Consider the following 26351-nt stretch of genomic DNA (forward strand, 5'->3'; position numbering starts at 1 on the left):
CACGTCCCCTGCCAGCCACCACTCTGCGCCATGCTAACCGCCCAGCTCCAGGCCTCAAGCTTGTCCCATGCCGCTTCTTCCAGAAGGGCTGCTGCTCTGCCGGCGAGAACTGCAAGTTTGGGCACTACTTGGTGAAGGAGATCCAGAAGCCCGTGTGCCCGTACTTTGTCAAGGGAAACTGCAAGTTCGGCGCCAAGTGCGCGCTGCTGCATCCAAAGGCCAAGAAGACCAGCAGCGGTGCGGCCGGCAACAGCGGCAGCGGCGGCAATGCCAGCAGCTCGAACGCCGGCTCCACGCCCAGCAGCAGTGCCGTTGCCAGCCGGTCCAGTTCCTCTGCGGTGAGCCGCTCCAGTTCGACCGCCCGCCGTGCTGCCAGCACGCATTCCAGTAGTTCTAGCGTCAGTAGCGTAAACGTGGGCATCGCTCTCAGTGTCCGCGGTCGCCCGGTGAAGACGATCAAGGTGAAGACGGCGGCGGCAGCAGCAGCAGCAGACGGTAGTGCTGAGAAGAGCGGGTCGACGACGACAACGGTGTCGACAACGGCGTCGAGTGCTAACGTTAATGTCAATGGCAATGGCACCGTCAATGTCAATGTCCCTCCTGCCGCTGCAGCTGCAGCTGCGCCCGTCATCGCCCCGGCTCTCTCCGTTTCACCTCCTACGACGCCTGTCAAGACCACAGCGTCTGCTGTTGCAGCAGACGCTGTGGATGATGCTCCATTTACGCCCTCTGCTGGTCCCGGTGCAACCGCCGCCGCAGCCCTTCAGTCTACCCCCCTCGTCCGTTCCCCCGCCAGTTTCTGCGTCAAAGAAGACGACTTCATCTTTCCCCCCGACGAGGAGATCACCTTCTCCGACTCAGACGAGCAGCCCTCGTTCTTCTCTTCCGGCCAGCCCGCCCTCGACTACTTTGCCTCGTCCATTGACACATCGACGCTCAGTAACAGCTACATGGCTACGACTCCCACCCTCGTCCGGCCCTTCTCCCGCTTCACGCCCACGCTCGCCAGTCCCTGCACCTCTCTCATGCTCTCCGAACAGCCCTTCTCGCCTCCTCCCTTCAAACTCTCTTCCTGGACCGTCGGCAACGATGCTCCCGTCGACGTCTGCGAAGAAGAGTATCTCCCCAGCAGTCTGCAAGACCTGCTCACAACCGAGGAGCGCACCCGTCGTGAGCTCTGTCGTCGCAAGCATTCCCTCAACACCCCGTGTCTCTTTTGCGCTTCGAATCCAAATCTGATGTCGCGAAAGTCGCTGGGACTGGGGTGTCCTCATGCGAGACCGTTTATGCGTGGGTTGTAAGGTAGCGAGTGGGCGACGAGGTAGGGAATGAATGCTGAGAGTGAAGTCTGTTTCTTTTTTTCTCTTTCTCAGTCTCAGTCTCTCTCTCACTCCCTCCCTCTCACTCTCCCCCTTTGGTAAAAATGTTCCTGCTGTGTGTAAAGTCAAGCGTCGACGTGAGCCGACATTGGGACAGTAAAATCTCTTGGATGTGTGTGGACGACGACATACTCTTTCTCTCTCTCTCTCTCTCTCTCTCATCATGACTTGTTTCTGCTACTCACTGTTCTTTGCTGTTCTATCCACTGCATCACTTTTTTATTACTACTACTACTACTACTACTACTGCCCACTGCATCCGCCGTCCTTGCTTGCGCAGAAATGATGGCACGCAGAAACCATTTCCTGCCCATCCCCCTCTTAAAACAAAATCACGGAGCGGCCCTTGTCCGTCTCCCCTATTTATATGCCAAGGCATTGTCCAACCTTTTTGTCTTCTTGGACTTTTCATTGAAAACATGATGATTGTTATGTCATCGAACCTATATTATAAACAAACATTGCTAATTTTGTGGACTTAATTATTATTATTATTTTATTAAAACTTTTTTTTTATTAATATATTCATTATTCATCAAGCGGCAGCGAAGAGGGGACGGGGGAGGGGGAGGAAGAGGAAGAGGAGTGAAGCGGTTTCATTGAGGGAGAGCGATGATGGGGGAGGAGAGAGGGACATGGAAGAGGGACATGAGGGAGGAGAGGAAGGAGAAGAGGAAGGAAGAGAACGAGAAAAAATGTCTTTAGGTTCTGGAGGAGAAACGAGCTCGAAAAACGAGCTCGAGAAAACGTCTCTCCTCCTCGTTTTCTCCTCGGGTTTTCTCCTCGCTCCCCCTCGCTCCCTCCCTAAATGCGACTTGTAAACTGGAATACCATACTCACCTCCCTTCTTTCCACACTTCCTGCTTGAGTAAATGGGGTCCTCGATCTTGTCCAAATGGGGATTCGTAAAAATGGTTCCATGTGCTCGTGTCGCCCCGTACAGTAACGCAGGCGCCTCGAAATAAACTGGCGTCCATTCTTGCACCGCCGACACTTGTACGTCTCGTGGGTGTCGCAGACGGTGTTCGGGTTGTACTGGAACAGCTGGCGCAGATTGTCCAGCGAGAAATGCCGCTCGACATCCTGCGCTTCGTCGACAACACACGATGACAGCGACTGCTTGTGTGATTGTCGCTGGAAGATCTTTTCCTCAATGGTTCCCGTAGCGATAAACCGATACACAAAGCAATCCTTCTTCTGGCCATCACGCCAAACACGAGCCAGTGCCTGCTGATCGGCCGCTGGATTCCAGTCGGGATCAAACAGAATTAGCCGGTTGGCGCCAATGAGATTGATACCACATCCACCGGCTTTCGACGACAACAAAAACACAAACGCGTCCTTTTCCGGATCGTTAAACTCGTCCACCAGCCGTTGACGCTTGGATACGTTCATCGTTCCGTCCAAGCGCAGTGCCTTGTAACCGCGTGTTCGGCATACCTGCTCAAACAGGTCTAGCGTAGACGTGTAGTTGCTAATGAGAACAATCTTGTCGTCTGTCTCTTTTTTGATGCGATACAGCATTCGCTCCAGCACAAGCATTTTACCCGACAACGATGAATCCACGTGTCGATCGCGACCCCGGTGTTCCTTCGGCACAAATCCCTGAGGAAACAGCTTCTCGCATCCTTCAAAGTCCTCTGTAATGTGCAACAAGTCGGGATGGTTGCATAATTTCTTAAGAATGCCAATGGCTTTCAGAGGCTGACTGCCTGCACCGCGCAAGATTTTTCGGATTTCTGGTGAAGTAATAAAGTAACTGTACAGCGCCGTCTGAAATTCTGAGAGGTTGCAGAAAACAACATGCTCATACTTGACGGGCAGGTATTTGGACAGGATATCGTTCGTACGCCGAATGATGAAGCGGTTCACAATGCTTGACAGCTCGGCGAGCTTTGCATCACCCAGCTCCTTGTCCTTCTCCGAACCATCTGCGTCTCGGCCACGCAGAATGGGGATTTCGTAGTTCTTGCGAAAGTCTTGTCGAGAGCCTAACAAGCCTGGATTCGCAAAATTCAGCAACGAAAAGTACTCACTCAGATCATTTTGAATGGGTGTTCCCGAAAGAATGACTCGACGCCGGACGTCCAAGCTGTTGAGCGCCGTAAAAGTCAGTGATTCACTGTTCTTCAGCCGATGGCCTTCGTCGCAAAGCAGCAAACCAACCTCAGCACCTTTTAGGTACTCCACATAGCTTCGGAGTGTCTCGTAACTCACAATTAACACGGGTCTCGTAATCTGTCGGCCCCGGACGTGTGCCCATTGCAGAAGAGCTTCTATCAGCTCCTGCTTTGTGCTTTTTCCATCCACGATGAAAGGAGTAACGGCATCCTTCCCCAACCATTTCACTAACTCATTCGCCCAGTTTTTAACGAGTGATGATGGGCATGTAATGATGGCCTTCTCGATGGTGGGTTTTCCGCCTAAAGGAGATTGCTTTAAAAGGGTCCACAAAAGAGCGATGCACTGCAATGTTTTGCCCAAACCCATTTCGTCAGCCATAATGCATCCGTTTGCGACCTTGTCAATTCTGCCGGTGACACATTTATACAGGAACTTGACACCTTCAATTTGATGGGGACGAAGAATGCGCGCAAGTCTGGGGTCAATCACCACGGCCACTGGCGGAGGAGGAGGCTTCTCTTTCGTGATGCCGAGTAAATCGCGTAGGCTGCGATTTTTCCGTCGAAGTGAGGATTTGTCGTCCGCCGCAGCTTTGGAAGCGTCTGCTTCCGTCGACACCGATTCAGCGTTGCCTTCCTCAGGAGCATGTGTCGCCTCTTCTTCCACTTCGGGCTCCACACGGCTATGCTTCCTTTTCTTTCGTTTTGCGTTTTCCTCTTCTTTTTTCTTCAGTAACTCTTGATGCAAGTCGGGAATCTCTTCGTTTGCGTCGGTTGTAGGATCGTATAGCACAATTGCAAACTCGTCAGCAGGATCGTACAGCGGCCTAGGTACAAAATCTATACGCTTTTTCATACCCAAAGAGGGAGGCGGCCGATTGTGACAATAACGAACCAAGTCTTCGTGTCCTTTTGCCGGTTTTGGTATCGTAAACTTTTTCTTAATAACAAGTGCAGGGTCTTTCGGCTGCTTACTAAGTATGATTTTGTTCATTTCCTTCAAAGTAGCGAGCCCTTGCCGTTCTTCCATCACATATGTGCCATCTTTCGTCGAGTCGACGGCTGCATCGACATCGACTTCTGTGTAATTAACTCGACGACGTTTGCGAAGCTGCAGCTCCTTTCTCGCACCAGAGACGGCCAATGATGGGCATTTGAACTTTTTAAATAGTTTTTGGTGCGCGTTTTCCTTTTGATTTTGAATTGCGTGAATGTTAGGCTGCTTGTCTGGTTTCTTAATTATACTTTCATGGTTTGTTAACGTTTCTTCGCTCATTCGAACCGTTTCGTCAAAGATGGAAGCAGAAAACGTTGGCCGATTGATATAGGAGCTTAAAGACACGGTTTATATTGCTTCAAAAGCAACAATTCCCGTTTATTTCACCTTTCTGGAATTGATGATGGCAGAGGGTAGACGCGTCTGGAGACCCAAATCTAATTAACAAGTTAAGGAGTCGGAACGAAAGACGTACCGACACTATGCACAACACTTACAAGAGCCTTCTACGAATGCTAGGCCTCGTACAGTAAATGGAATGTTTCTAAACTGTTCTCTCAAGCGTCGTTTCCCATCTCAATTGTCTTCTTACCAAACCGACTTTTATTTAAAACCTCCCCTCTCTACTTATACAAAAAACAACAATTAAACAAGAAGCTCACGATAGGCTTCTTCCATCCCCTTAGTTTTGAGAAGTCGATTGCTCCTCAGGCTTTTCGTAATTTTCGGTCTTCATGTCGTTCAAACCGAGCTCCTCGTTCATTTCAAACGTACGCTCATAGTCCTCGACGGTCATGTTTGGATCAGGGTCGGGAGCATAGAAGTTCTGAAGGTAACTTTGTGCCAAAGGATCATCAAGCTTCACGGTGATGGGGAAACGACCTTCACGAGCGGCCTGAAGGTTGTCAAGGAAAGACTGCCAGTTTTGTTTCTGCTCTTCCGTCATGGAATCACTCTCCTTCGAGTAAACACGACCGTACAGCTCATCGTGAACTTGAGCCAAAATACCTTCAACGGTGGTGAACCGACCACCCAAGGTACCGGGATGCAAGTCAAGACCAAGCTCGGGAATACTAAGAGCACAGGTCTCAGACTTGAGAATGTCACGCGTCAAGTCTTCAGCGTCAAGAACCTTGAGCGTGATGCGACGACCCTTCGGAGGGATGGCACCACCCGTCTTTACTTCGTTCGACTTGAAACCGCAAGCGTCACAGGTGGTAGACATGATAACAACCTCCTTGAAATGGGGGATGTCAACCATCTTCATATGGGTGTCACACATGTGACGACAAGAGGGACAAGCGGCGTGGAAGGTCTGCACCTCGCTGGGATCAACCTCGTTGTTCAGCTCGCCAGCAGTGATGGCATCGTTGCCGGAAACGGAAGCACCGTTCGTGTCAACGAGTCCCAAGTGCTCGTTCTGGGCAGCCGAACGGAAGTACTTGCCTTGCATCCAATTGTCCTTGTCCTCACCGGGCTTCATCTCAACCCAGCTGTTGCCGGTCATGTCATCCAGCACGAATGTGAAGGGAGTGTTGCCCTCCAACAAGGAGGACAGTTTTTGAATAAAGGTGTTGATTTGTTCATACACCTCGGGAAGCTTTTGCTTGCGCTCCTCTTGGTCATTGCTTAAATCGGTAATGACTTGGGTAATGATACCCTCGATGGTCGTAAGCTGGCTCAGACGGCCGGGGATCTCCAATTGGACCTCTGGAATCTTAACCACGGCCTCCGTACTCTTGACCACGCGGCGGTCAAGGTCGTTCTTATTCTGAACCTTAAAAGTAATGATACTACCTTCTGGTTGGATAGTCTCAGCATGCTGGATTTCAGCATTCTTAAAGCCGCAGTGAGGACATTCAAAAGACATAAGGACAACCTCACGGAAGTAAGGAATCACCGTCAGCAACAGCTTTGTCTTGCCCGTTTTTTGGCATTTCATACACATAGAATCCACCTCTCTAACGGGATTCTCGCTTGCATCTTCAGAGGCGGTAGCTTGAGCAGCAGAAGCACCGATGTCCTGGAACACGGTGTCCTTAGGTTCGCTCATATCGTCAAACTTTCTTTTAGACTGAATTTTGGAAAAGTGAAGAAGAAAAGACCAGGAAAAGTTTTTAATTGGTCCACGGATTTAAGTTCGTTAATAGCCTCACTGATTAAAAGAACACAGCTTCTCGTTTGTGAACACTGTCAGTGGGAAGGAAAAACGTTGTGCTGCCCTGTAAGAAAAAATCTGGTTTATATGGTGGTGAGTTTGTTGCCTCCGAGTAAGCAGGAAGGAATGGGAAGGCTGTAGAAGAGTGGAGATGGTGGGGAGCAGGAGGTGGGCGTAAGCAAGTCGTTTGTTCGTAGGACATAGATCGTGTCGTTTCATTGCATTGAACTGAACTGAACTGAACTGAACTGTAGTAGTCAAAAGAAATCTGGAGACCATTCCCGAAGATCCTACCAGATGCTCGCTCCTAATACAAATTCCTCAAGATAGGGTCTCAGCTTGTGGTCCACATTCGCTGCGGTTAAGCACTCTCCTCCGTCTCCAGTTTAGAGCCTGTTATGTCAACGATCTGATCCATGCCAGGATAAGGAGGCAGCACGAGATGGTACTTGTTGAGCAAAGCCTTGCTCACAAAGCGGCCACCGAGGTAATGCTTATTCCTAAAGAACAAGCTACAAGGCTTTGGAGCAGTGAGTGAAATAAGCACCGATGGCATAAATCCCTTGCATGGGCCTTCGTGATCGGGTCCCTTGTCAATGTCCCAAGACGACGGGGCGTCTACCGAAAGCACTGGCAACTTGGAACCTATAATGGCTTCGAGAATGCTGTCGAACGGCGCACGCAGAGGACCCTTGAAACTAAATCCGAACAAGGCGTCTACAACGAGACTAGAGGATGTGAGCAGATGCCGAAAGTCGGAATCTTCGTGTTTCGTGTACACGGGAACATTCAGATCCCGCAATTGCTGACATAAACGTTGGTAGAGATCTTTCGGCGTCGGCTTTGGATAGTAGACAACAGGCTTGTAGCCATACTGCCACAAATGGCGAGCAGCGACTAGACCATCACCCCCGTTGTTTCCAGGGCCGCAGCACACTAGCACATTAGTGTGTGTTTTCACGGGATACTCTCGGAAAACGGCCTGTGATACGGAGAGACCTGCAAGCTCCATCAATCTAAACGTCAGAAAACAGCTCAACGGACGATGACTCAGTGGTGAAGCACGAGTGTTCCGTACTGATCAATGGAGAACGCGCCGATGAACATTAAATCAGCGTCAATTGCGGCGGCAATTGCGGCGGAAACGCACTATCATTCTCAATGTTAGCAAACAACAGCATGCAGGCCCGTTTGTTGCCTTCTCTTACCGAAACAGACATCATTCAATTCACTGTGGTAGTTGGCAGTTGGTAGGTGAAGTTGCATGTCCGTCTGCCTAGACTTGTAATTTCCCCGCGTGAGGTGCTGTCCCATGCATGACGACATGTTTATGTAATCACTCCATGATGTCATTTGCGAGCGCTGCGTGTCGCATAACACAAACCTTATTTAACCTTAGATAGCCAACGCCTTTCTGATGGGCGGAAATTTTGCGGGATGGCGAATTCTGTGGTCACGTAAGCAGCCAGCCAGAATGGCCAGAGAGCAGAGAAACAGCAGCACGCCAAGAAACAGAAGGATTCGGGCGAACTACTGAAGCAGAAACAGCGCGCCGTGGTCGTATATGTGTCGTGAAAACGAATCAGAATTTGCCAACACTCTCCTTAACTCAGCCTATTTATCTGATCCATGATTTGACTATATCAGTGTTAATGTTACTTTTATTAAAAGGCTATTCGCAATCCTCCTCATAAACGACCAATCATCACAACAAAAAAACGACAGCAAGAATTGCTCTCTTTCGCCTGCTGTATACGACATCAAATATCGCGTCATCACCACTTGATGGTGCGTGCTCGGTGAGCTCGTCTTCCAGACGGGCAATACATAAAAAGCCACTGCATGGGAGCTAATTCCCAGTAGTGCAGCAGCTTGTATTTTTCGGATCCTCAAGAACCATCACCGAAGAACAGGTCAATTGAAACCGAATTGAAACAGAAACTCCGGTCCTTTTTAAGGGGTCTCCGTGTGTTAAGGATTCCACAAAAAAAAAACATAATTATCCGTTTCGGAAGCAAGATCACGCTCATTCTTTATTGTCATTAGAACGGAATTTGTTCATTGTAGGGGGTTCGGAAATACATTGACAAAGAAATAAGAGAAAAGGAATTGCTTTGCTCCAGCCAGAAAAGTAGAAGCTTCTCACAACAATAATTGAACGCCGAATTCGTCTCAATTGTTCATCCCTTGTGCTGTACAACTCACGGAACATACAAAGAGATTCGCGAAGCTGCGCTAGTTCATACGAGTGCCTATAAATATGCGTTTTAACAGCTCCTTTTTGTCAGGGAAAGGTTGGCGCAACAAGTCTAGCAAACCGGACGAAGAGTTTGGTGCAGACAAGTCCACCAGCGATTACAATGCGAGCAATGATGCCGCCCCGACAATATCCAAGAGCGACTTGACCAAGTCGGGAAAGTCGTCGAACGCTGATATTCACACCTCGACTCATCCCGTGGTGGAAGAAGTTAGCGGCGAAGTCGAATATGTTGACGAGTTGCCTACTATGAAGGACTGGGTCAGGGAGCATGTCACTCACGACTTCAAGCATCGGTTTGTCAGCTATCTTCGGTCGCTGTTCCCTATCATCAATTGGCTCCCTAACTACAATGTCGACTGGCTCGTTGGCGACATGATCGCCGGTCTCACAGTGGGTACGGTCATTGTGCCCCAGAGTATGTCCTACGCAAACGTCGCCGGTCTTCCCGCTGAATATGGTCTGTATTCGTCCTTCGTCGGTGTTGCAATGTACTCGTTCTTTGCCACGTCGAAGGATGTGTCCATTGGCCCCGTCGCCGTTATGAGTCTCGTCACCAGCAAAGTCATTACCGCCGTACAGTCCAAAGATCCCAATCACACTGCTCCAGAGATTGCAACGGCCCTTGCAATGCTCACAGGTGCGATCACCTTCATTATTGGCCTTCTGCGTCTTGGTTTCATTATTGAGTTTATTCCCGTACCGGCTGTGTCAGGTTTCACGACTGGCTCAGCTCTCAACATCATTTCGGGCCAAATACCTGCTTTAATGGGCTACAAAAAGCGTGTTCACACTCAGGATGCCACTTACAAAGTCGTCATTAATACCTTTAAAAACCTGCCCCACACAAAACTGGATGCCGCCTTCGGTTTGGTTTCACTGTTCGTTCTTTATGCCATCCGTTTCCTCTGCCAGAAGCTTGGAGCGCGTTATCCACGTTACAGTCGTTATACCTTCCTTATTCACGTACTTCGCAGTGGAATGGTAATCATTGTCGGTACTCTCATTTCATATGGAATTTGCAGAAATCGCATGGACAATCCGCCTATTTCTGTCCTGGGAACCGTTCCTCGCGGTTTCCAGCACATCGGTGTCCCCAAAGTATCAAGCAAGCTTGTTTCCGATCTCGCCGGCGAGTTACCTGTTTCGGTAATCGTCCTGCTGCTCGAGCACATTTCCATCGCAAAGTCTTTCGGTCGTGTCAATGACTACAAGATTATTCCCGACCAGGAGCTTATTGCAATTGGTGCTACTAACTTGGTTGGTATGTTCTTCAACGCATACCCCGCTACGGGTTCCTTCTCGCGCTCTGCCATCAAGGCCAAGTCCGGTGTCCGCACGCCTTTGGCAGGTATTTGGACGGCTGGCGTTGTTATCATGGCTCTTTACTGCTTGACGGGTGCGTTCAAGTTCATTCCTAATGCCATCCTTTCCGCCGTCATTATCCACGCTGTCGGTGATCTCATTGCGAAATGGAGTCAGATGAAGCAGTTTTGGAGAGTGCAGCCCTTGGAGGCCATGATTTTCTTCGCGGCTGTTCTCGTCTCCGTGTTTTCGTCTATTGAGAATGGAATTTACGCTGCTGTGTGCTTGTCCGCCGCACTGCTTTTGTTCCGTATTGCCAAGCCTGCTGGTTCCTTCCTCGGACAACTGCGTATTGCAAACAAGTACGTTGATGACAATGCCGTGGAGCTTGTGCGTGAAGTCTTTGTTCCCCTCGACCAGAAAGGCTTGAATCCCAATGTAACTGTTGAAGCCCCACCTCGTGGCTTGCTTATCTTCCGCTTGCAAGAGAGTTTCACTTATCCAAATGCCGGTCACGTCAACGATATGCTTGTTTCAAAGGCGAAAGAGGTGACTCGGCGACTCAACAATCATCGTTACGCCAGAAAGGGTGACCGTCCCTGGAATGATTACGAAAAGGCTTCCAAAAAAATCGATCCAGCCTTGGACACGAGACCTATTCTGAAAGCGGTGATCCTTGACTTTAGTGCGGTCAATCATATCGACACAACCGGTGTTCAGGCTTTAGTGGATACCCGTAAAGAGCTTGAGATTTACGCTGGTGGAGAAGTTGAATTCCACTTTACAGATATATCTAACCCTTGGATTAAACGGTCTCTTGTGGCAGTTGGTTTTGGTAAGGCACAAGATGACACTCTTCTCAAGTCACGCGCTATTGAAGTTGGAAGTGCTGCACCTTTGCGGGATTTGGAAGACCTTCCTTCTGATGTTCTTCATATGCCCTACAGATCCACATATCGCCCCGGAGGTTTTGATGAGGAAGAAGAAATTGATACGCCTGCATCGGATGGGGACTCGGAGTACGATATTACCACAACTTACTCTAAGAAGGCTCCAGGAGGAGTAATGGAAACCCATTACTATCCTGTTATCTCCACCGAGTACCCTTTCTTTCATGTTGACGTTACGAGTGCTGTAATCGATTGCCTTCACCGGGGAATCGTTGCCTCTAATTACACTTCACAAGAAGAACAAACTAATTGAGGTGGTTTTGATGTTTTCACCTTAGTCTAATTATTTCTTTTTGTCCGTTTGTTATTATTATCCATGTTCCATTTCACCTTTTCCCTTAGTTATGATATTCAAAGTTCAGCATTGTATCAGTAATCATGGTGTGTATGTATGTAAGCGCTTTGGAGAATGCATACGGCGGGCAGTGCTTTCATTAAGGACACAGCAGCCGAAAAAGCATATCGTTTGGCTTTCACGGAACGCAGTCATTATAACTTCCTGTGGCTTTAACCAAAGCAATCCGTATAATTACTCGTTGTCCATTGTCTGCCAGGACTCAAGTATTTTCTATAATAACTGGATTAGGCAGAACAGCTCTTTTTGTATATGCGGCATACAATTTCAGCGTCTTTATTAAACAGTATAGTTCAAGAACATGCAACAGACATGCTGAATTCTTTTGTCGCATACTCACATTTAAGGTTTCAGACTTGCGAATTGTGTCGTCAAAAGGAAACTTTTTAGAAGAAGACTTTTCATTGTCTTACTCCGTCAACTGTGACGAAAAGCCTCGTTTTCAGCTGTGTGTTGGCACCACATGTATGTAGGAGAATGAATGAGAATTGTGCGAACAGCCGGGCTCAATATGAGAAATAATTTGTCTCCCTCCAAATGCAATAAGTAATATCGTTTATAAACAAAGCATCGACCATTTTCAGTACGTACTAAAGCAGACAGTCGTCAATTTCTAAGCAACACAACTGCATTTGCATAATAACATTTCGCTTATCTCAAACTCTATATTAGTGCTTACAAAAAATAGTCAATGTCATTTTTAAAAATCGTAATAAACGGTAATCTTGACGCTTATTAGTACTTGCTGCTTCTACCGACTTATATTAAATGCACTTTAAAATCCATTCAACTCCTTAAGAAGCAAAAATAGACACACAACTCCCTCATATTGTCAATCCTCCCCGCTGCAGCAAAAAGTTGCGAGGCCAGGTTTCGATCCTGGGACCTACGGGTTATGAGCCCGTCGGAGTTCCACTCTCCTACCTCGCACAGACCGTCACCAGCAGGACTTGAACCTGCGCGGGCATAGCCCATTAGATGCCTGAACGAATTCAAGTCTAACTCCTTAACCGCTCGGACATAGTGACTTTCTTGAAAAATTCTAAAACGTGACATACATGTAGAAATAAAAAAAACTCACAAAGTTGCATATTATGCAGCGAGATAGTACAGTTGACGGTACAGACGACTATCTCTTACAGCGGAAACATTGCCTTCTGAATACACGTGTTTGATAATAATACACTATGTAAGATATTGGTCTAATAGAAACGCATGTCATATCATAACATGCAGTTTTGTGCAATTGCACGCAAATGACTCCATGAACACCGGTTACGCATTCACTGCTGATACGACTCAATAACATCTGACAACGCTACACCTTGGCAAAGACAGGTACAGGGCTGAAACTATCTATCCTGTCGGAACATACTCCATAACGCAGAATTACCTATCAACCATGCATAACCCTTAAAACCCAGTTTTACCGAGTCAAAAAAGACAATTATAAAGAACTCGGCTTCGGAAAATGGCCTTACAACACTTACCAGTAACTGATATTCCGCATTAACAGCGATCGCCTAAAATGCTGTTTTCTCCATAATTGTTTACTTATTCCCTTCATACGCGTCCCACGTCATATCATGTGAAGGTGATATACGCGCTTCAACACGAACAGCCAATCGCCGAGCCCCGGTAAAAAACCTCCAATCGTACAAACTTGTGATAGAAAATAACCATCTTTCGGCAAGATACCAACCAGCCAATCAAATAAAAAGCCGATTTTTTCGGCGCCTAAATGCGCCAAATGCCGGTCCCCGACCGACCGTACACACAGGCAAGTCTTGTCAACATGAATAAGGAAAAATTACACATACCAAATACTTCTTTCGGCATGCTTTATTCATCAAAAGCATTCTTTTACGATGCTCATATCCACTCGTATTCATGTTCTTACAATTTTTTTACCTTCGCGATACGACTCATAGTGGGGAAATTCTTATTTCAGGCTTCGATAATATGCGCCGACCTTCGGCTGACAACGCTAAGTCTAGAACTTTGAAAATAGTCAGAAATTCCAAGGGACGTTTAAGCGGAGAACCGCGAAGAAAACGCGACGGGATCTGCACATGCTTAAGGGAGCGTTCATCAGGACAACAAATGTGAATTCAGTAAGAACGACTGTCTTTTCGCTTGTCTCGCTTGAAAAAAAGTCTAGCCCTTTCAATTACGTCATTTGCGCCCGAGCCGCCGCGACCGAATGCGAGCATGGGCTAAATAACCTTGTTTCGTCCCTTCACTGCTTGCCAACGACCAACTACACGGTGCGTTGACTTTTTGCACTCGAAATAGCAGAGTACAGTGAATACTGTTCTTTTTGTCGCAGGTACGTGTGATTCCTCCTACTGGCTGCTGTTTCGACTGGAAAATCGTTTGCGACGATCGACGCGCTTTAAGACAGCTCGGATGCTTTTTTAATTTACCGCCTACGAACACGTATTAACCGAATGAGTTTTAGTTCCTAGCTTTATTCGTTCGTTACAAACGAACACTTTCTGCTGAATTTTTTATTCTCCTTCTTGGACTACCGTTAGTCCTTTCTCCAGTCGGACATTCTATTTTATTAGTCCATTAATTTTCAGGCTGGACAACTTTCATTAGTTATCGGTTTTAAAGACACCCAAGGTCTGTCTGTGCCTGCGCTTAAGGATAAGTTAACGAAGAGTCAATTGCCTGGCTCACTTAGTCTTAAGTCTCTCAGTTTGAAACAAGTCAAACTGCTATAAATAGGGGCACACACACACACTCAATTCTCGTTTTACTTTTACGTTTTGCCGGTATCGAGTATTACTCCTTCGTCACCATGTCTCAATTTACACGTCTCTCGATGTTTTCCCAGTGTCATAAGCACTTGGCACAGCCCGCTATCCGGAAAGCAGTCGCTCGTTCAACTCACCCAGCTGCAAGAGTGGTTCGGTCATACGCTACGGCTCCTGTGGAAAACGACCAGTTCCTTTCTGGAGCCACTGCCAACTATGTGGATCAAATGTACGATGCGTGGAAACGTGATCCTACAAGCGTCCATGTCTCTTGGCAAGCTTACTTTAAGAACATGGAAAATGGATCTGTGCCTGCTGCCCAGGCCTTTCAGCCTCCACCTTCCATTGCTACCATGCATGATATCAATGCCATTAACGCGGCATTGAGTCCAAAAGTGAATGGGTCTGCTGAGTCAAGTAGCTCATATATTGCTGATCACCTCAAAGTTCAGCTTTTAGTGCGTGCCTACCAGTCTCGTGGACATTTGATGGCTCGACTCGATCCTCTGGGTATCAACATCCCCAAAACCCGTCCCTCCGAACTTACTTTGGAGCATTATGGATTTTCTAAGAAAGATTTAGAGCGTGAGTTTACTTTGGGTCCCGGTATTCTTCCTCGCTTTTGCCGCAATGGTCGCGATACTCTGAAACTTAAGGATATTATTCACGAGTGTGAGCGTATTTACTGCGGCAGCTTTGCTCTTGAGTACATTCACATTGCCTCTCGTGAAAAATGTAACTGGCTGCGCGAACGCGTGGAAATCCCTTCTCCTTACAGTTACACGGTGGAAGAAAAGAAAATGATTTTTGACCGCTTAACTTGGTCTGATTCATTCGAGCGCTTCTTGGCACAAAAATTTCCTAATGACAAACGTTTTGGTCTTGAAGGCTGTGAAGCCCTGGTTCCCGGTATGAAGGCGCTTATCGACCGCTCTGTCGATCAGGGTATCTCAAACATCGTCATCGGTATGCCTCATCGTGGTCGTTTGAATGTTCTGCACAACGTCGTCCGTAAACCAGCACAGGCTATCTTCTCCGAATTCAGAGGTACTCAAGATCCTGAGGATGAGGGTTCTGGTGATGTAAAGTATCATTTGGGTATGAACTACGAGCGTCCTACTCCCTCTGGCAAGCGTGTGAACCTGTCCCTTGTCGCAAACCCGTCGCACTTGGAGGCAGAGGATCCTGTTGTTATGGGCAAGGTTCGTGCTTTACAGCACTACACCAGTGATGAGGCTTCCCATGAGCAATCGATGGGTGTTTTGCTTCATGGTGATGCTGCCTTTGCTGCCCAGGGTGTTGTTTACGAGACTCTCGGTCTTAACGCTCTTCCTGGCTACAGCACCGGTGGTACTATCCACATCATCGTGAACAACCAGATTGGTTTCACCACTGATCCCCGTTTCGCTCGTTCTACTCCTTATTGTACAGACATTGCCAAGACGATTGGGGCACCCATTTTCCATGTAAACGGCGACGACACTGAGGCCGTCACCTTTGTTTGTCAATTGGCCGCCGACTGGCGTAAGACGTTCAAGTCCGACTGTATTATTGATATCATTTGCTATCGTCGTCATGGACATAATGAAACGGATCAACCTTTGTTCACGCAGCCTCGTATGTATAAAACGATCGCCAAGCACCCTTCTACCTACAAAATCTACAGTGAGCAATTGGTCGAAGAAAAGACACTGTCCAAGCAGGATATTGAGGCCCATCAGAAGAAGGTTTGGGATATTCTTCAACAATCTTTTGAGAGTTCCAAGGATTACAAGGTCGACCATACCGAGTGGCTCTCTAATCCTTGGTTCGGTTTTGCTTCTCCTAAGGACTTAATGACTAAGATTCTTCCTTCCTACCCAACGGGTGTCTCGGTTGACACTCTTAAGCGTGTCGGTCGCTCCTTGTACACATTGCCCGAGGGCTTTGATGTGCATCGCAATTTGCGCCGTATCTTAAACAACCGTCTTAAATCCGTTGAAAATGGTAAGGAAATTGACATGCCAACTGCCGAGGCCCTTGCTTTTGCTACATTGCTGGAGGAGGGACATCATGTACGAGTTAGTGGACAAGATGTTGAGCGTGGTACGTTCTCACAGAGACACGACGTTCTTCATGATCAAACGAATGAGAGCATTTACATTCCTCTGAACTACATCAGCCCTCGCCAAGCCAGTTTTGTTATCCGTAACTCCTCACTTTCTGAATTTGGTGTCCTCGGTTTCGAGTATGGCTATTCGCTTTCCTCTCCTAATGCTTTGGTTGTTTGGGAAGCCCAGTTTGGTGACTTTGCCAACAACGCTCAGTGTATCATCGACCAATTCATTGCTGCTGGTGAAACAAAGTGGCTGCAGCGTAGCGGTATCGTGTTATCTTTGCCTCACGGTTACGATGGCCAAGGCCCTGAGCATTCTTCTGCTCGTATTGAGAGATACTTGCAACTTTGTAACGAGGATCCCCGTGAGTTCCCTTCTGAAGAAAAACTGCAACGCCAGCACCAAGACTGCAACTTGCAGGCTATTTATGTCACGAAACCACATCAGTACTTCCACGCTCTTCGCAGAAACATCCACCGTCAATTCCGTAAGCCTTTGATTGTTTTCTTCTCAAAGGCTCTTCTCCGTCATCCTCTCGCTCGTTCCACCCTTGAAGATTTTGATGAAAACCGTGCATTCTCTCTCATTTTGGAAGAAACTGAGCACGGAAAGAGTATTAAGGCTCCAGAAGAGATTAAGCGTTTGGTTGTTTGCAGCGGTCAAGTTTGGGTGAGCCTGCTTAAGGCTCGTGAGGATGCTAAGATTGATGACATTGCGTTTACCCGTATTGAACAACTTCACCCGTTCGGTTGGAAGCAATTTGCCGAGAATTTACAAAAGTACCCCAACTTGCAAGAGATTGTTTGGTGTCAAGAGGAGCCACTTAATGCTGGAGCTTGGTCGTTTATGGAGCCTCGCATCTTGACTACTCTTCGCCATCTTGGTCGCGACATTCCTTTGCGTTATGCCGGACGTCCTCCTTCTGCTAGTGTGGCTACAGGCAATAAGCAACAGCATTTGGCTGAATTGGAGCAGTTCTTGAACGCGGCTCTGAAGTAGACTCTCCCAAAAGATGACATCCGTTTTTTATTTTTTTTTTTTTGGAAGAAAGTCTATCTGTTTGTGAACCTCTGTCGCCGATTAGCTGCTGGTATCCGATGTCATTCTTTTCCTTTTGTTGATCTTTACTTTTGTTCTTCACGCACGCGGGAATTCTGTTCCACTTTTTTTTATACTTTGCACAATCATGTCGACGCTTTCCCTATTGACATAGAGAGATAGCAGTTTTTTTAAACTTTAATGATGCTACTAGTAACTTTCGAATATTTGCTCTAACGATATCGAGTCAATAAAACTAGCTAAAGTCTAAGGCAAGTTGCGCAGCAACGCCGTTTTCCAAATCTTCTATCTCTAGAACAACCTCATCATCGTCGCCAGTCATCATTTTTTCCTTCTTATCTTCATACGCCCGACTGTTGTAGCATGTTAGATACTTGTTTTGATGTTTGAATTTTAGAAAACTTATGTGCGAAAAAAAATCGCAAAACGAGACCACATACCATACTGCCTCTTTGGTGTAAATCTTTAAGTACTGAGCAATCAGTGTCAATGCTGTAGGTGTGATTTTGGTTCTGTTTTCGGGTGAAAAGTAAAGTGTCAGAATCCGTGCTAAGGTATTTAATGAGAGAAGCTCTTCGTCTTTTTCCATATTCAAGATGATTGAAAAACTGCTTAACACGGAAGATTGGGACGAGGAAAACGATAGTGATTTTGTTTTAGAAGACACTGAGCAGTCAGAAAGTGAGTTTTCCGATACAAATGACAGCGATGGTGAGGAAGAAAGTGAAAGCAGACCGCTAGCAACGAACGACTCTAAATTGCCGAAGAACGACGAACAAGCAAAGACAATTAAGGAAAAGGAACCCCTAAAGGAGAAAAAAGAGACTGCAGAAACCCGGCTCGTTTCGGAGCCGGTTGCTCAAGTTGTAGAAACCGTTGAGACGAAAACCACGGAAGAAAAAACGATTACTCAGACTCTTCCTGCATCTCAGGCATCGGCAGCACCCAGTATTTCTCGTTTGCCTACGAAAAAACCCCTTCGGAGGCGTCGTCCTTCTCCAATTGCTGCATCTGCATCTGGTACCAAGACGAAAAAGCCCAAGCTCAACACTTTACAGGAAGCGCAACAAGACTGGAAATCATTTGTTCAAAAGAATGACATAGAGACGGAACTTCGTCATCGGAACAAAGATGGCTATGTCGAGCGTCAAGAGTTTCTTGCGAAAACCGAAATTGCTCGTGAGTTGCAACTTCGGAATCTGAAGAAGAAATAGAACGGCAAATTAGTCTACAGTTGTACTTCATAGAGTTGCTTATGACTGTCAGCGAGTTGGTAGACGCTTGTCTGACAGAGACACGGTTTGGCAAGCAGGTTATTCAGAAAAATGAACTCAACTTGATTCCATGAAGGAATCTTGGAAATGTATTATGAACTGCAATTGTCAGATACAATTGTTGAATGAGAATTGTAAAGCCGGATGTCGTTGCTATAGTCATTTCATTTGTAATACTCGTATAAACTATATTAAAACACAGGATTATTCCCATTTAGGTTGTATAGGTAAGTGAATCATTACTGAGACATGATTTCTTCTTACTCACCCCTAAATGTCTGTATGAGATTGAGTAAGTATCAAATCAAAGTAACTATTTCTTTATAATATAGCTAGATTAATTGAACGTACGAATCACGCACAATTCGGTAATGAAACATAACGAGTACAATGTGTAGCCATCAATGAATGACAGCTCAGGTAACCAATATACAGATCATAATTTATTTATTTATTTATTTTTTTTTTTTTTCATTTTTTTAATCTTCAGTCCTTTTAATCCCCAATAATTTATTAAACGAACGACATTTTCATTACCGTTATTCTTCTTAAAACCTCTTTCCACAACCGTCGTCGATCTTGTTCGACTTAAATCTCTGTGGGTGTTCCTTTTTGCTATTTCGTCCCTCTCGTCCCCCTCGCCCAACGCAAAAAATGTTCTACCTGATAGGTTTGGGTCTTTTTGATGAAAAGGACATCACTGTCCGCGGTTTGGAGACCGTTAAAAAATGTGAGCGTGTTTACTTGGAGGCATACACTTCAATTTTGATGGTTGAGAAAGAAAGACTCGAGAGCTTTTATGGTCGAGAGGTAATTCTTGCAGACCGTGAAATGGTCGAGAGCTGTAGCGATGAAATCTTGAACGGTGCTGCAGAAAAGGATGTCGCTATGCTTGTTGTTGGTGATCCGATGGGGTAAATAACTGTAGGAAGGAGTTTCAGTTGTCATTGAAAATCTCCAATTTCCTTCAAATCATCTATATACAATTGGATGTCTATTAACCTTTAATAGAGCAACTACTCACTCGGATTTGATTCTCCGTGCTCGTGAGTCCAACATTCCCGTGCGGTTGATTCACAATGCTTCCATTATGAATGCTATTGGTGCGTTTTCAAAAAAAAAGTATGGACGATTACTAACCTGTCGAAGGTGCGTGTGGATTGCAATTGTACAAATTCGGTCAAACTGTCAGTCTTGTCTTCTTTGAAAATGGCTACCGTCCTCAAAGTTTCTACGACCGTATCAAGGAAAACGCAGAACTTGGTTTCCATACGCTTGTTTTGCTCGGTATGTATAATATCCGTAATTCCCTTCTCATATTTGTTTTCTCTAACATTTTTCCACTCAGATATCAAAGTGAAGGAACAGAGCTGGGAAAACTTGGCTCGTGGACGCAAGATTTACGAGCCTCCTCGTTACATGTCGGCTTCTCTGGCTGCACAACAGATGCTCGAAGTTGAAGAAGAGCGTGGTGAAGGCAGTACGTTTTATACACCAGTGAATTCATCTTTTCTTGTATGTACTAATAAGCTTCAGTTTGCTCCCCCGAAACTCTCGCGGTCGCCGTGGCTCGTTTGGGTTCTGATGACCAAACCATCAAGGCCGGTACTCTTGCAGAATTGGCCGAAACTGATGTTGGTGCCCCTTTGCACAGTATGGTTATCATTGGTAAAAATGTTCACGATTTGGAAATTGATTTCTTGCGAGCTTTTGCCGTCAATTCTGAAACTTTTGACACCGTTTCTAAAAAATATCTGGCTCATTAGACAGTCATCCCATTTATAAACACATATACCTATATAGAGGCCTCAACTCTTATAAGCCAATAAATGGCATCCGAAACATTCATACACAGCGTGTATGCAAGTTTCTCTCGCCATACTAGTCAATAAATCACGTTTCAGAATTTGTGGTAGTACTTTTAAACATTGTCTATTTTAACACATTACTTAAGTAAAATCAAGCTTAATAAAGAAAGGAATCGAGACACGCCGGCACAGCAACTAAAATTCTGTTTGAAGGTAGAAAAGTGTAAAGAAGGAAAGTTCGTATGCAAAAATGATCAATGAAAGGGAAAGTGAGAGAAGAAGAAAAGAACAAAAGGAATCATGCTTGAATACAACCGAACTCAATGCCCGGCAAAATGAAGTGAGCATACATACAATACATAAACAAAAGCATATTCACGTCAAAATGGAGATGAATATAAGACCAGAAAGCAGTAAAGAAGGATGCACCAACTCCAAGTTTAACGAGCCACACTCCGGGAGAAACTCGAAACAGAACCATTTGCATGCGCTGTAGATATCATACTCGCATTCGTGAGACACTCAATCCAGTCCGATGCTAAACAATGCGGGTCTGCAAGAGACCACGTCTTCGTAGGCGTCTCAACAGTCCATCTATTTGGCGAGTTTGGCACAGGTTTTATACGAAGACCAACACTTTGAATGGGAATTTCCTCTTTGATAGACTTCTCACCGTCACTGTTTTTACTCACAAATAGACAACGACCCAGAGTGGTGATAAGCAACAGACGACGTCGACGCTTGCGAAATATTTTTGAGAAAAATCGATGAACTTCCGTCTCACTGCTGCCGGCCAAAGGAAGAACGTTCACTATACCCGCTCTACAGACAGCCTCGCCCGGTTGTAAGATAACGCTCCATTCGTTATTGAACTCCGCAAGTTCGGCGGCATTCTGGCTTTTTTCAGCAAGTTGCAAAGATGACATAGACGCAAAGTTAGAGGAAAGCGTCAAAGACAACGGGCTAGCGTTTTCACGATTAAAAGAGGGCTCAACAGGAGTGTCCGAAGGCTTCAGCATGGTGCTGGGATCGAGGGCAGGGTTATCGTTGGGCAAGTTGATATAGAGGGATGGTTTCAGTCTCGGCGGAGTCACTTCCCACAATGGCTTTCCAAAGGTGACTCCCTCGAAAAATGGATGCTCTCGTATCTCATTAATTGTAAGTCGTTCTTTGGGATCCAATAAAAGGATTTCGCGAATAAGTTCCGCCGCAGAGGGTGGAACATCATCGGGTATCTCATAACGCAAATGTAAAATATTTTGGAATACCTGATACTCGTTTGCAGCGCGGAAGGGTGGACGTCCGACAAACATTTGATATAGTATACAGCCAAAAGCCCAGATATCAGAGGCACGGCACACATACTTGTCCAACAGCACTTCTGGAGACACATACTCAGCCGTTCCCACAAAAGACTTTCGAGCATCAGGCTTACTCGCACCGTCTTCGCTGTCGGCTTTGATAGGAGTATCTACGACATTAAGTTTGGCAGAACCAAAGTCAATTACTTTAATCCGCATGTTTTCATCTAGCAATATATTTTCAGGCTTCAAGTCCCGGTGAATGATATTGTTTTCGTGGATATAATCGATGACATCAAGCAGCTGAGCGGCATAAAACTGCGCACAAGGCTCTGTAAACTTATGAAACTAAATAGTGTGAGACTCTCGTTAACATTACCACGCATGGGGCAGCATACCTTTCTAATATAGTCCGACAATTCGCCATTGCTAGCCAAGCTTAAGACAAAATAGAGCCGGTACTCGTCTTGGAACGTAAAATATAACCGAATGATTCCTGGGTGATGAGACAGCCTGTGTAGTGCATCTTTTTCGATGTTGACATATTTAACTTTGTTCTCCTTAATAACATGTCGCTTATCAACAATTTTAATAGCGTATTCCCGATGAGTGACAATGTCTGTAGCAGTTACTACGGTAGAATACGATCCTTCACCCAAAATCTCGCCAAATTTAAAGTCTTTAACACCTTTCTTCAAGGACTGTTGCGGTCGATCAGGGGCTGCAGCTGTAGGAGTTTCAGGATTCGCATGTGTAGAAGGAGGTGTTCGCACAAAATCGGGCCCTTTAACTGTTGTCTCAGCAGGCGATATCATTACTTGAGGGGTTGAAGGGGAATTCACTTCAACGGTATGAGCCGACGAGTCATTCGCAAGTACTGGACTTTTGGGACTCTCAGTGGCCGTAACAGTATCCTCCTTCTTTAAATCATTTTTGTGTACATAGTCTAGTGAAACATCGTTGCCTGATACACAATTGGCCATTCCACTAATGTTTCGACGTTTTGGTTCCGGGAAGGAGGAATGAGACATGCCCAAGCACAGAAAATGGTGGTGAGTTTAGCGCTTACGACCGGCGTACAAAACAATGAATGAAGTGGATAAACTTACTGAAGATGCCGCTTCCATGTGTTTTAGACATGTTAAAAGACGTTTGAAAGATATTGCAGCACTTCTTACGAATTACTTTTACAAAATTGTCCTCTAAAACCGAATGAGATGCAACTCCTTAGAGTATGTTGAAGTAACACGTTACTTCTTTGTCAACTGCCAAAAAGCGTAAATGAAATAGGTGAAGCAATAAAAGATAAACCTTATACGTTAGAAACGATGGAAACAGCAATTTGTTCTTTTAATTACGCTCTTTCTGCTCGAATTCAGGATGTTTTGAACACTCGCTTATTTTCGTATCGAGTTATTTTCGGCTACGCAGCGCAACACCTCTATTGTACACTGGTCCTTCTCAGTTTTTGAAAACGCGAAAATAATGCTATTTTACTCGTTTTTCAAGACGTTAATAGATACCGAGGTTACGGTAGAGCTTAAGGTATGTAAAAAAATGTTTTTTTTCGGCTTCTAAGTTGCATTGCTAACTGTTGTTCGCGTTATAGAATGACATGTGTATCCGTGGAGTTCTAAAGTCTGTTGACCAATTCTTAAATGTAAAGTTGGAGAATATTTCTGTCACGGATGTTCAAAAATACCCTCACTTGGTATGTTTTTGCGTGTGTTGTGTGTCGTTTTTGTTGCCTATGAGCTAACACCTTCAAGGCCGCTGTAAAAAATCTATTTATCCGTGGAAGTGTCGTTCGTTATGTTCACATGTCAAGCTCTCATGTTGACACAATTCTGCTGGCTGACGCTTGTCGTCGTGACTTGGCCAACAGTCGTCGTATGTAGGGAAGGTTCCCTTTCTTAATGAAAAATGTTACGAGGGAGAAGAGGGGACTATGATTGAGAGTGTGAGAGTGGCTGTAGTGAACAACTGTATTTTGTATTCATTCGTTTATTATATTTTTCATTTATGTATTACTCCTTATACTTCTATACCATTGAACTTCTACGCACACTCGTTTAGATAAAAACCTTATTTGTAATAGGCTTATCTTCTATCATATCTGATGCAACAGCGTTCACGAACGGTTTTGTCCGTGAAACGATCAGTTTACTCCCAAATTACATGCATCATCTGCCTGAGCTTGTCCAGTCTTTAGAGAAAACTTCTAACTCTCTCTCTACCCCTGAAGAGCCGCTGGATACGCGTTTTACGAATGCAATCCTCCATACGGCAGAAATCACCGACTTAATTCGCGACACTGACGAGTCTGAACCTTCAACGCTTAATCCAATCATTTCGCTGCCCCCGGAAATTGATTTGGCTCTACAAAGTGAGAACCCAGCAGACTACGTTGCTGTTATTGAACGGTTGCTTGAGATTTTCCCGGTGGCCGACGGTCAAGCACGCTTACAACAGCTTGTACAGCAGTACAACGCATCAGTGACTGTTATAGAGTCTCTCGAACAGCTTTCAGTAGAACTAGAAGGCGATTTAGAAGCCTTAGAGTCTCGTCCCCCCACACAGGACTCTGCTCGGGACAGTATACTACAAAGAGAAGCAAAAGAGATCGAGCAATTAGAAACGGAAATCGAGCAAATAAGAGCACTAGTTGAGGGATAAATTACTTTGCGCTTGTTAATGGATTCCTTTGAGGCAGAATTCTTTAATACAGCTTTGGACTATGGTTTACTAGAAGTGGAACAACATCCTTCTACGACAGAAAGGTGGTTGTCTGAATGGGATAATGAGGATTTAACAGACACTTCCTCTCAATTCGCGTCAAAGCCAACGGCATCTAAAGTGAACCAAATTGAGCACTTTCGTACAGCTCTCAAAACACTTCGTTCGAACCAGCATTCTCGCCTTGAAGCACAGCAGCAAAATGCCTCTCAAGCCTTAAGGGAACTTTCTAACTACGAAGACTCTTTAACACGTAAGGATAAACAAGCACGAAAAGATGCGCTTGAGGCCATTCTACAGGTACCATTTCAGGAATTGAGTATACGGGAGGCATTTACATGTGCTCGAAGGGAGCATGAAGAAATGGAGGAGAGAATACGGAAGGATCAATCACGGAAGGAAGACAATCGTTTCTATTCAACGAAACAGTCCCAATGACCCGTACTCAATTCCATCCTCATGGTCCCGCCGAATTGACCAGCAACATCCATATTGCTTAGCCCTCTTTACCGCCTCCTCTAACGTCTCCTCCATTGCCGCCTACCTGCTCCCCTTGTTACTGCCCGACTGCCCTCACTTCCCCTCTTTCAACACCGATACCACCAAAAAATCCCGCAGTTGAATTTTTAACGATTCTCGATATAAACTTGTGACTTAAATTGTACTTACCACTCTCTGCTTTCTCCTTTACACATCTAATAAGTTTTTGTTATTGAAAATCGTCAATTACCACAATGTCAGCACCAGTTGATCTATTCCACTCCACGCTCAATATACAAGCTGAGAATGGACACCTTACGAAGGAGCTTGCTTGTTCGATTCGAGAGTTCTTGCCTACAAGATATGCTGCTGCAGAAGTGTGGAAAAGAGTGTATTCGTTGTACCATGATGGTGCTTCGTTAAATACCATGTGTCGAGCAACTGAACCAACTTCACATGCTCCAAAATATCCTCCAGCGTTTGTTCTACTCGTCAAAGATGATGCTGGAAATCTTTTTGGAAGCTTCTTCACGAGTTACTTGAGACAGAAACCTCACTACTACGACACCGAAGAATGCTTTCTTTGGACGAAGTCAAAAGATAAGTTCACAGCATTTCCTCATTGTGGACAAGATCAGTTCGTTTTATACTGCACCAAAGAATTCCTTGGCTTTGGAGGAGGGTAAGTTTAGCGACATTAGCGGCTGAAGTGTAACAGACTTGAGTCTTGAGTTTTGTAAACTCTTCTTTGCGCTATACTCGTAGTCTTTGAAACCGTTTTGAATTCATGTGCTAACCTTGTTGTAGAAACGGCAAGTTCAGTCTTTGGCTGAATGCATCCCTAGAGTATGCTACTTCCAGCTTTACACCTGCTTTTGGAAATGCACCCTTGAGTCCTGCATATGAAGACGGAAGTCGAATTCCAGTCATTGATGTTGAACTTTACAAGTTATACTAATACATGGTCTTGGCGCAATATGCCAAACAAGTCCACTTGAGATGTTACGAAATGATGCTCTCTTCTTTTGAAATGATCTATTTGTTTAGCTACAGCAATGTCCTGTTTAATGTTTCGCTCTGCTAGCAATTACGTTCCCCTTCCTATTTGCCCTCTCAATAATTCATTGTGTATCCTCTCTTGCCTTCCTATAAACCAACTTTTCTTAGTCTTGTATATCGTTTAAAGCAACCTACTCTGCCTCGTGTAACGGTTTATTATAGAACTGAGACTCCCGTAATGGTTTGGTCTTGGGGTCTCGGTGATCTTTCTGTAGTAGTTATTTTTTTCTGATTCTTTACTCTGTAGTCAAC

The 26351-nt window shown here is 45.5% G+C and overlaps 14 protein-coding genes and 2 non-coding genes across 16 annotated transcripts; 9 read left to right on the plus strand and 7 right to left on the minus strand.

Annotated features, from left to right (window-relative positions):
* Positions 1–146: 146 nt before the first annotated feature.
* Positions 147–1918, plus strand: SJAG_02459 (hypothetical protein; the record flags this gene model as incomplete). The annotated part of the gene is made up of 1 exon (XM_002173626.2): positions 147–1918. A coding segment is annotated over one exon (1155 nt), but the record flags the coding sequence as incomplete, so codon positions are not given.
* A 265-nt stretch (positions 1919–2183) lies between these two features.
* SJAG_02460 (Rad54 Rhp54) lies at positions 2184–4778 on the minus strand (the record flags this gene model as incomplete). The annotated part of the gene is made up of 1 exon (XM_002173627.2): positions 2184–4778. One exon carries the CDS (start codon positions 4776–4778, stop codon positions 2184–2186), a length of 2595 nt encoding a protein of 864 aa, XP_002173663.2.
* A 301-nt stretch (positions 4779–5079) lies between these two features.
* On the minus strand, positions 5080–6810 carry SJAG_02461 (EF-1 alpha binding zinc finger protein Zpr1). Its single transcript, XM_002173628.2, has one exon. The coding sequence runs from the start codon at positions 6550–6552 to the stop codon at positions 5182–5184; it is 1371 nt and encodes a 456-aa protein (XP_002173664.1). The 5' UTR covers positions 6553–6810; the 3' UTR covers positions 5080–5181.
* On the minus strand, positions 6744–7964 carry SJAG_02462 (YjeF family protein). Its single transcript, XM_002173629.2, has 3 exons — positions 7866–7964; positions 7736–7806; positions 6744–7673 (listed from the first exon to the last, which is right to left on the minus strand). Exons 1-3 carry the CDS (start codon positions 7878–7880, stop codon positions 7019–7021), a joined length of 741 nt encoding a protein of 246 aa, XP_002173665.2. The 5' UTR covers positions 7881–7964; the 3' UTR covers positions 6744–7018.
* Positions 7965–8467: 503 nt separating this feature from the next.
* SJAG_02463 (sulfate transporter) lies at positions 8468–11545 on the plus strand. The gene has a single exon (XM_002173630.2). The coding sequence runs from the start codon at positions 8918–8920 to the stop codon at positions 11420–11422; it is 2505 nt and encodes an 834-aa protein (XP_002173666.1). The 5' UTR covers positions 8468–8917; the 3' UTR covers positions 11423–11545.
* An 837-nt stretch (positions 11546–12382) lies between these two features.
* On the minus strand, positions 12383–12454 carry SJAG_16019. Its single transcript has one exon. It is a non-coding gene; the product is annotated as a tRNA-Met (tRNA).
* A 5-nt stretch (positions 12455–12459) lies between these two features.
* SJAG_16020 lies at positions 12460–12552 on the minus strand. The gene has a single exon. It is a non-coding gene; the product is annotated as a tRNA-Ser (tRNA).
* Positions 12553–13761: 1209 nt separating this feature from the next.
* Positions 13762–17819, plus strand: SJAG_02464 (2-oxoglutarate dehydrogenase). Its single transcript, XM_002173631.2, has 2 exons — positions 13762–13853; positions 13986–17819. The coding sequence occupies exon 2, from the start codon at positions 14331–14333 to the stop codon at positions 17379–17381; it is 3051 nt and encodes a 1016-aa protein (XP_002173667.1). The 5' UTR covers positions 13762–13853; positions 13986–14330; the 3' UTR covers positions 17382–17819.
* SJAG_02465 (hypothetical protein) lies at positions 17677–18030 on the minus strand (the record flags this gene model as incomplete). Its single annotated transcript, XM_002173632.1, has 2 exons — positions 17677–17794; positions 17882–18030. The coding sequence occupies 2 exons, from the start codon at positions 18028–18030 to the stop codon at positions 17677–17679; spliced, it is 267 nt and encodes an 88-aa protein (XP_002173668.1).
* Positions 17778–18928, plus strand: SJAG_02466 (Swr1 complex subunit Swc5). Its single transcript, XM_002173633.2, has one exon. The coding sequence runs from the start codon at positions 18038–18040 to the stop codon at positions 18653–18655; it is 618 nt and encodes a 205-aa protein (XP_002173669.1). The 5' UTR covers positions 17778–18037; the 3' UTR covers positions 18656–18928.
* A 271-nt stretch (positions 18929–19199) lies between these two features.
* Positions 19200–20756, plus strand: SJAG_02467 (diphthine synthase Dph5). Its single transcript, XM_002173634.2, has 5 exons — positions 19200–19629; positions 19727–19818; positions 19865–20002; positions 20064–20195; positions 20252–20756. Exons 1-5 carry the CDS (start codon positions 19370–19372, stop codon positions 20479–20481), a joined length of 852 nt encoding a protein of 283 aa, XP_002173670.1. The 5' UTR covers positions 19200–19369; the 3' UTR covers positions 20482–20756.
* Positions 20757–20963: 207 nt separating this feature from the next.
* On the minus strand, positions 20964–22964 carry SJAG_02468 (AGC/PDK1 protein kinase Ksg1; the record flags this gene model as incomplete). Its single annotated transcript, XM_002173635.1, has 3 exons — positions 20964–22163; positions 22223–22788; positions 22934–22964. 3 exons carry the CDS (start codon positions 22962–22964, stop codon positions 20964–20966), a joined length of 1797 nt encoding a protein of 598 aa, XP_002173671.1.
* A 287-nt stretch (positions 22965–23251) lies between these two features.
* Positions 23252–23805, plus strand: SJAG_02469 (U6 snRNP-associated protein core protein). Its single transcript, XM_002173636.2, has 3 exons — positions 23252–23369; positions 23434–23535; positions 23594–23805. The coding sequence occupies exons 1-3, from the start codon at positions 23310–23312 to the stop codon at positions 23720–23722; spliced, it is 291 nt and encodes a 96-aa protein (XP_002173672.1). The 5' UTR covers positions 23252–23309; the 3' UTR covers positions 23723–23805.
* Positions 23806–24002: 197 nt separating this feature from the next.
* Positions 24003–24500, plus strand: SJAG_05266 (DASH complex subunit Spc34; the record flags this gene model as incomplete). The annotated part of the gene is made up of 1 exon (XM_002173637.1): positions 24003–24500. One exon carries the CDS (start codon positions 24003–24005, stop codon positions 24498–24500), a length of 498 nt encoding a protein of 165 aa, XP_002173673.1.
* A 6-nt stretch (positions 24501–24506) lies between these two features.
* SJAG_05267 (hypothetical protein) lies at positions 24507–24998 on the plus strand (the record flags this gene model as incomplete). Its single annotated transcript, XM_002173638.1, has 1 exon — positions 24507–24998. One exon carries the CDS (start codon positions 24507–24509, stop codon positions 24996–24998), a length of 492 nt encoding a protein of 163 aa, XP_002173674.1.
* A 167-nt stretch (positions 24999–25165) lies between these two features.
* SJAG_02470 (TLDc domain-containing protein 1) lies at positions 25166–26288 on the plus strand. The gene is made up of 2 exons (XM_002173639.2): positions 25166–25722; positions 25848–26288. The coding sequence occupies exons 1-2, from the start codon at positions 25295–25297 to the stop codon at positions 25996–25998; spliced, it is 579 nt and encodes a 192-aa protein (XP_002173675.1). The 5' UTR covers positions 25166–25294; the 3' UTR covers positions 25999–26288.
* The last annotated feature ends 63 nt before the right edge of the window (positions 26289–26351 follow it).

Source organism: Schizosaccharomyces japonicus (assembly GCF_000149845.2).
Source record: "Schizosaccharomyces japonicus yFS275 unplaced genomic scaffold supercont5.1, whole genome shotgun sequence".
Taxonomy (NCBI): domain Eukaryota; kingdom Fungi; phylum Ascomycota; class Schizosaccharomycetes; order Schizosaccharomycetales; family Schizosaccharomycetaceae; genus Schizosaccharomyces; species Schizosaccharomyces japonicus.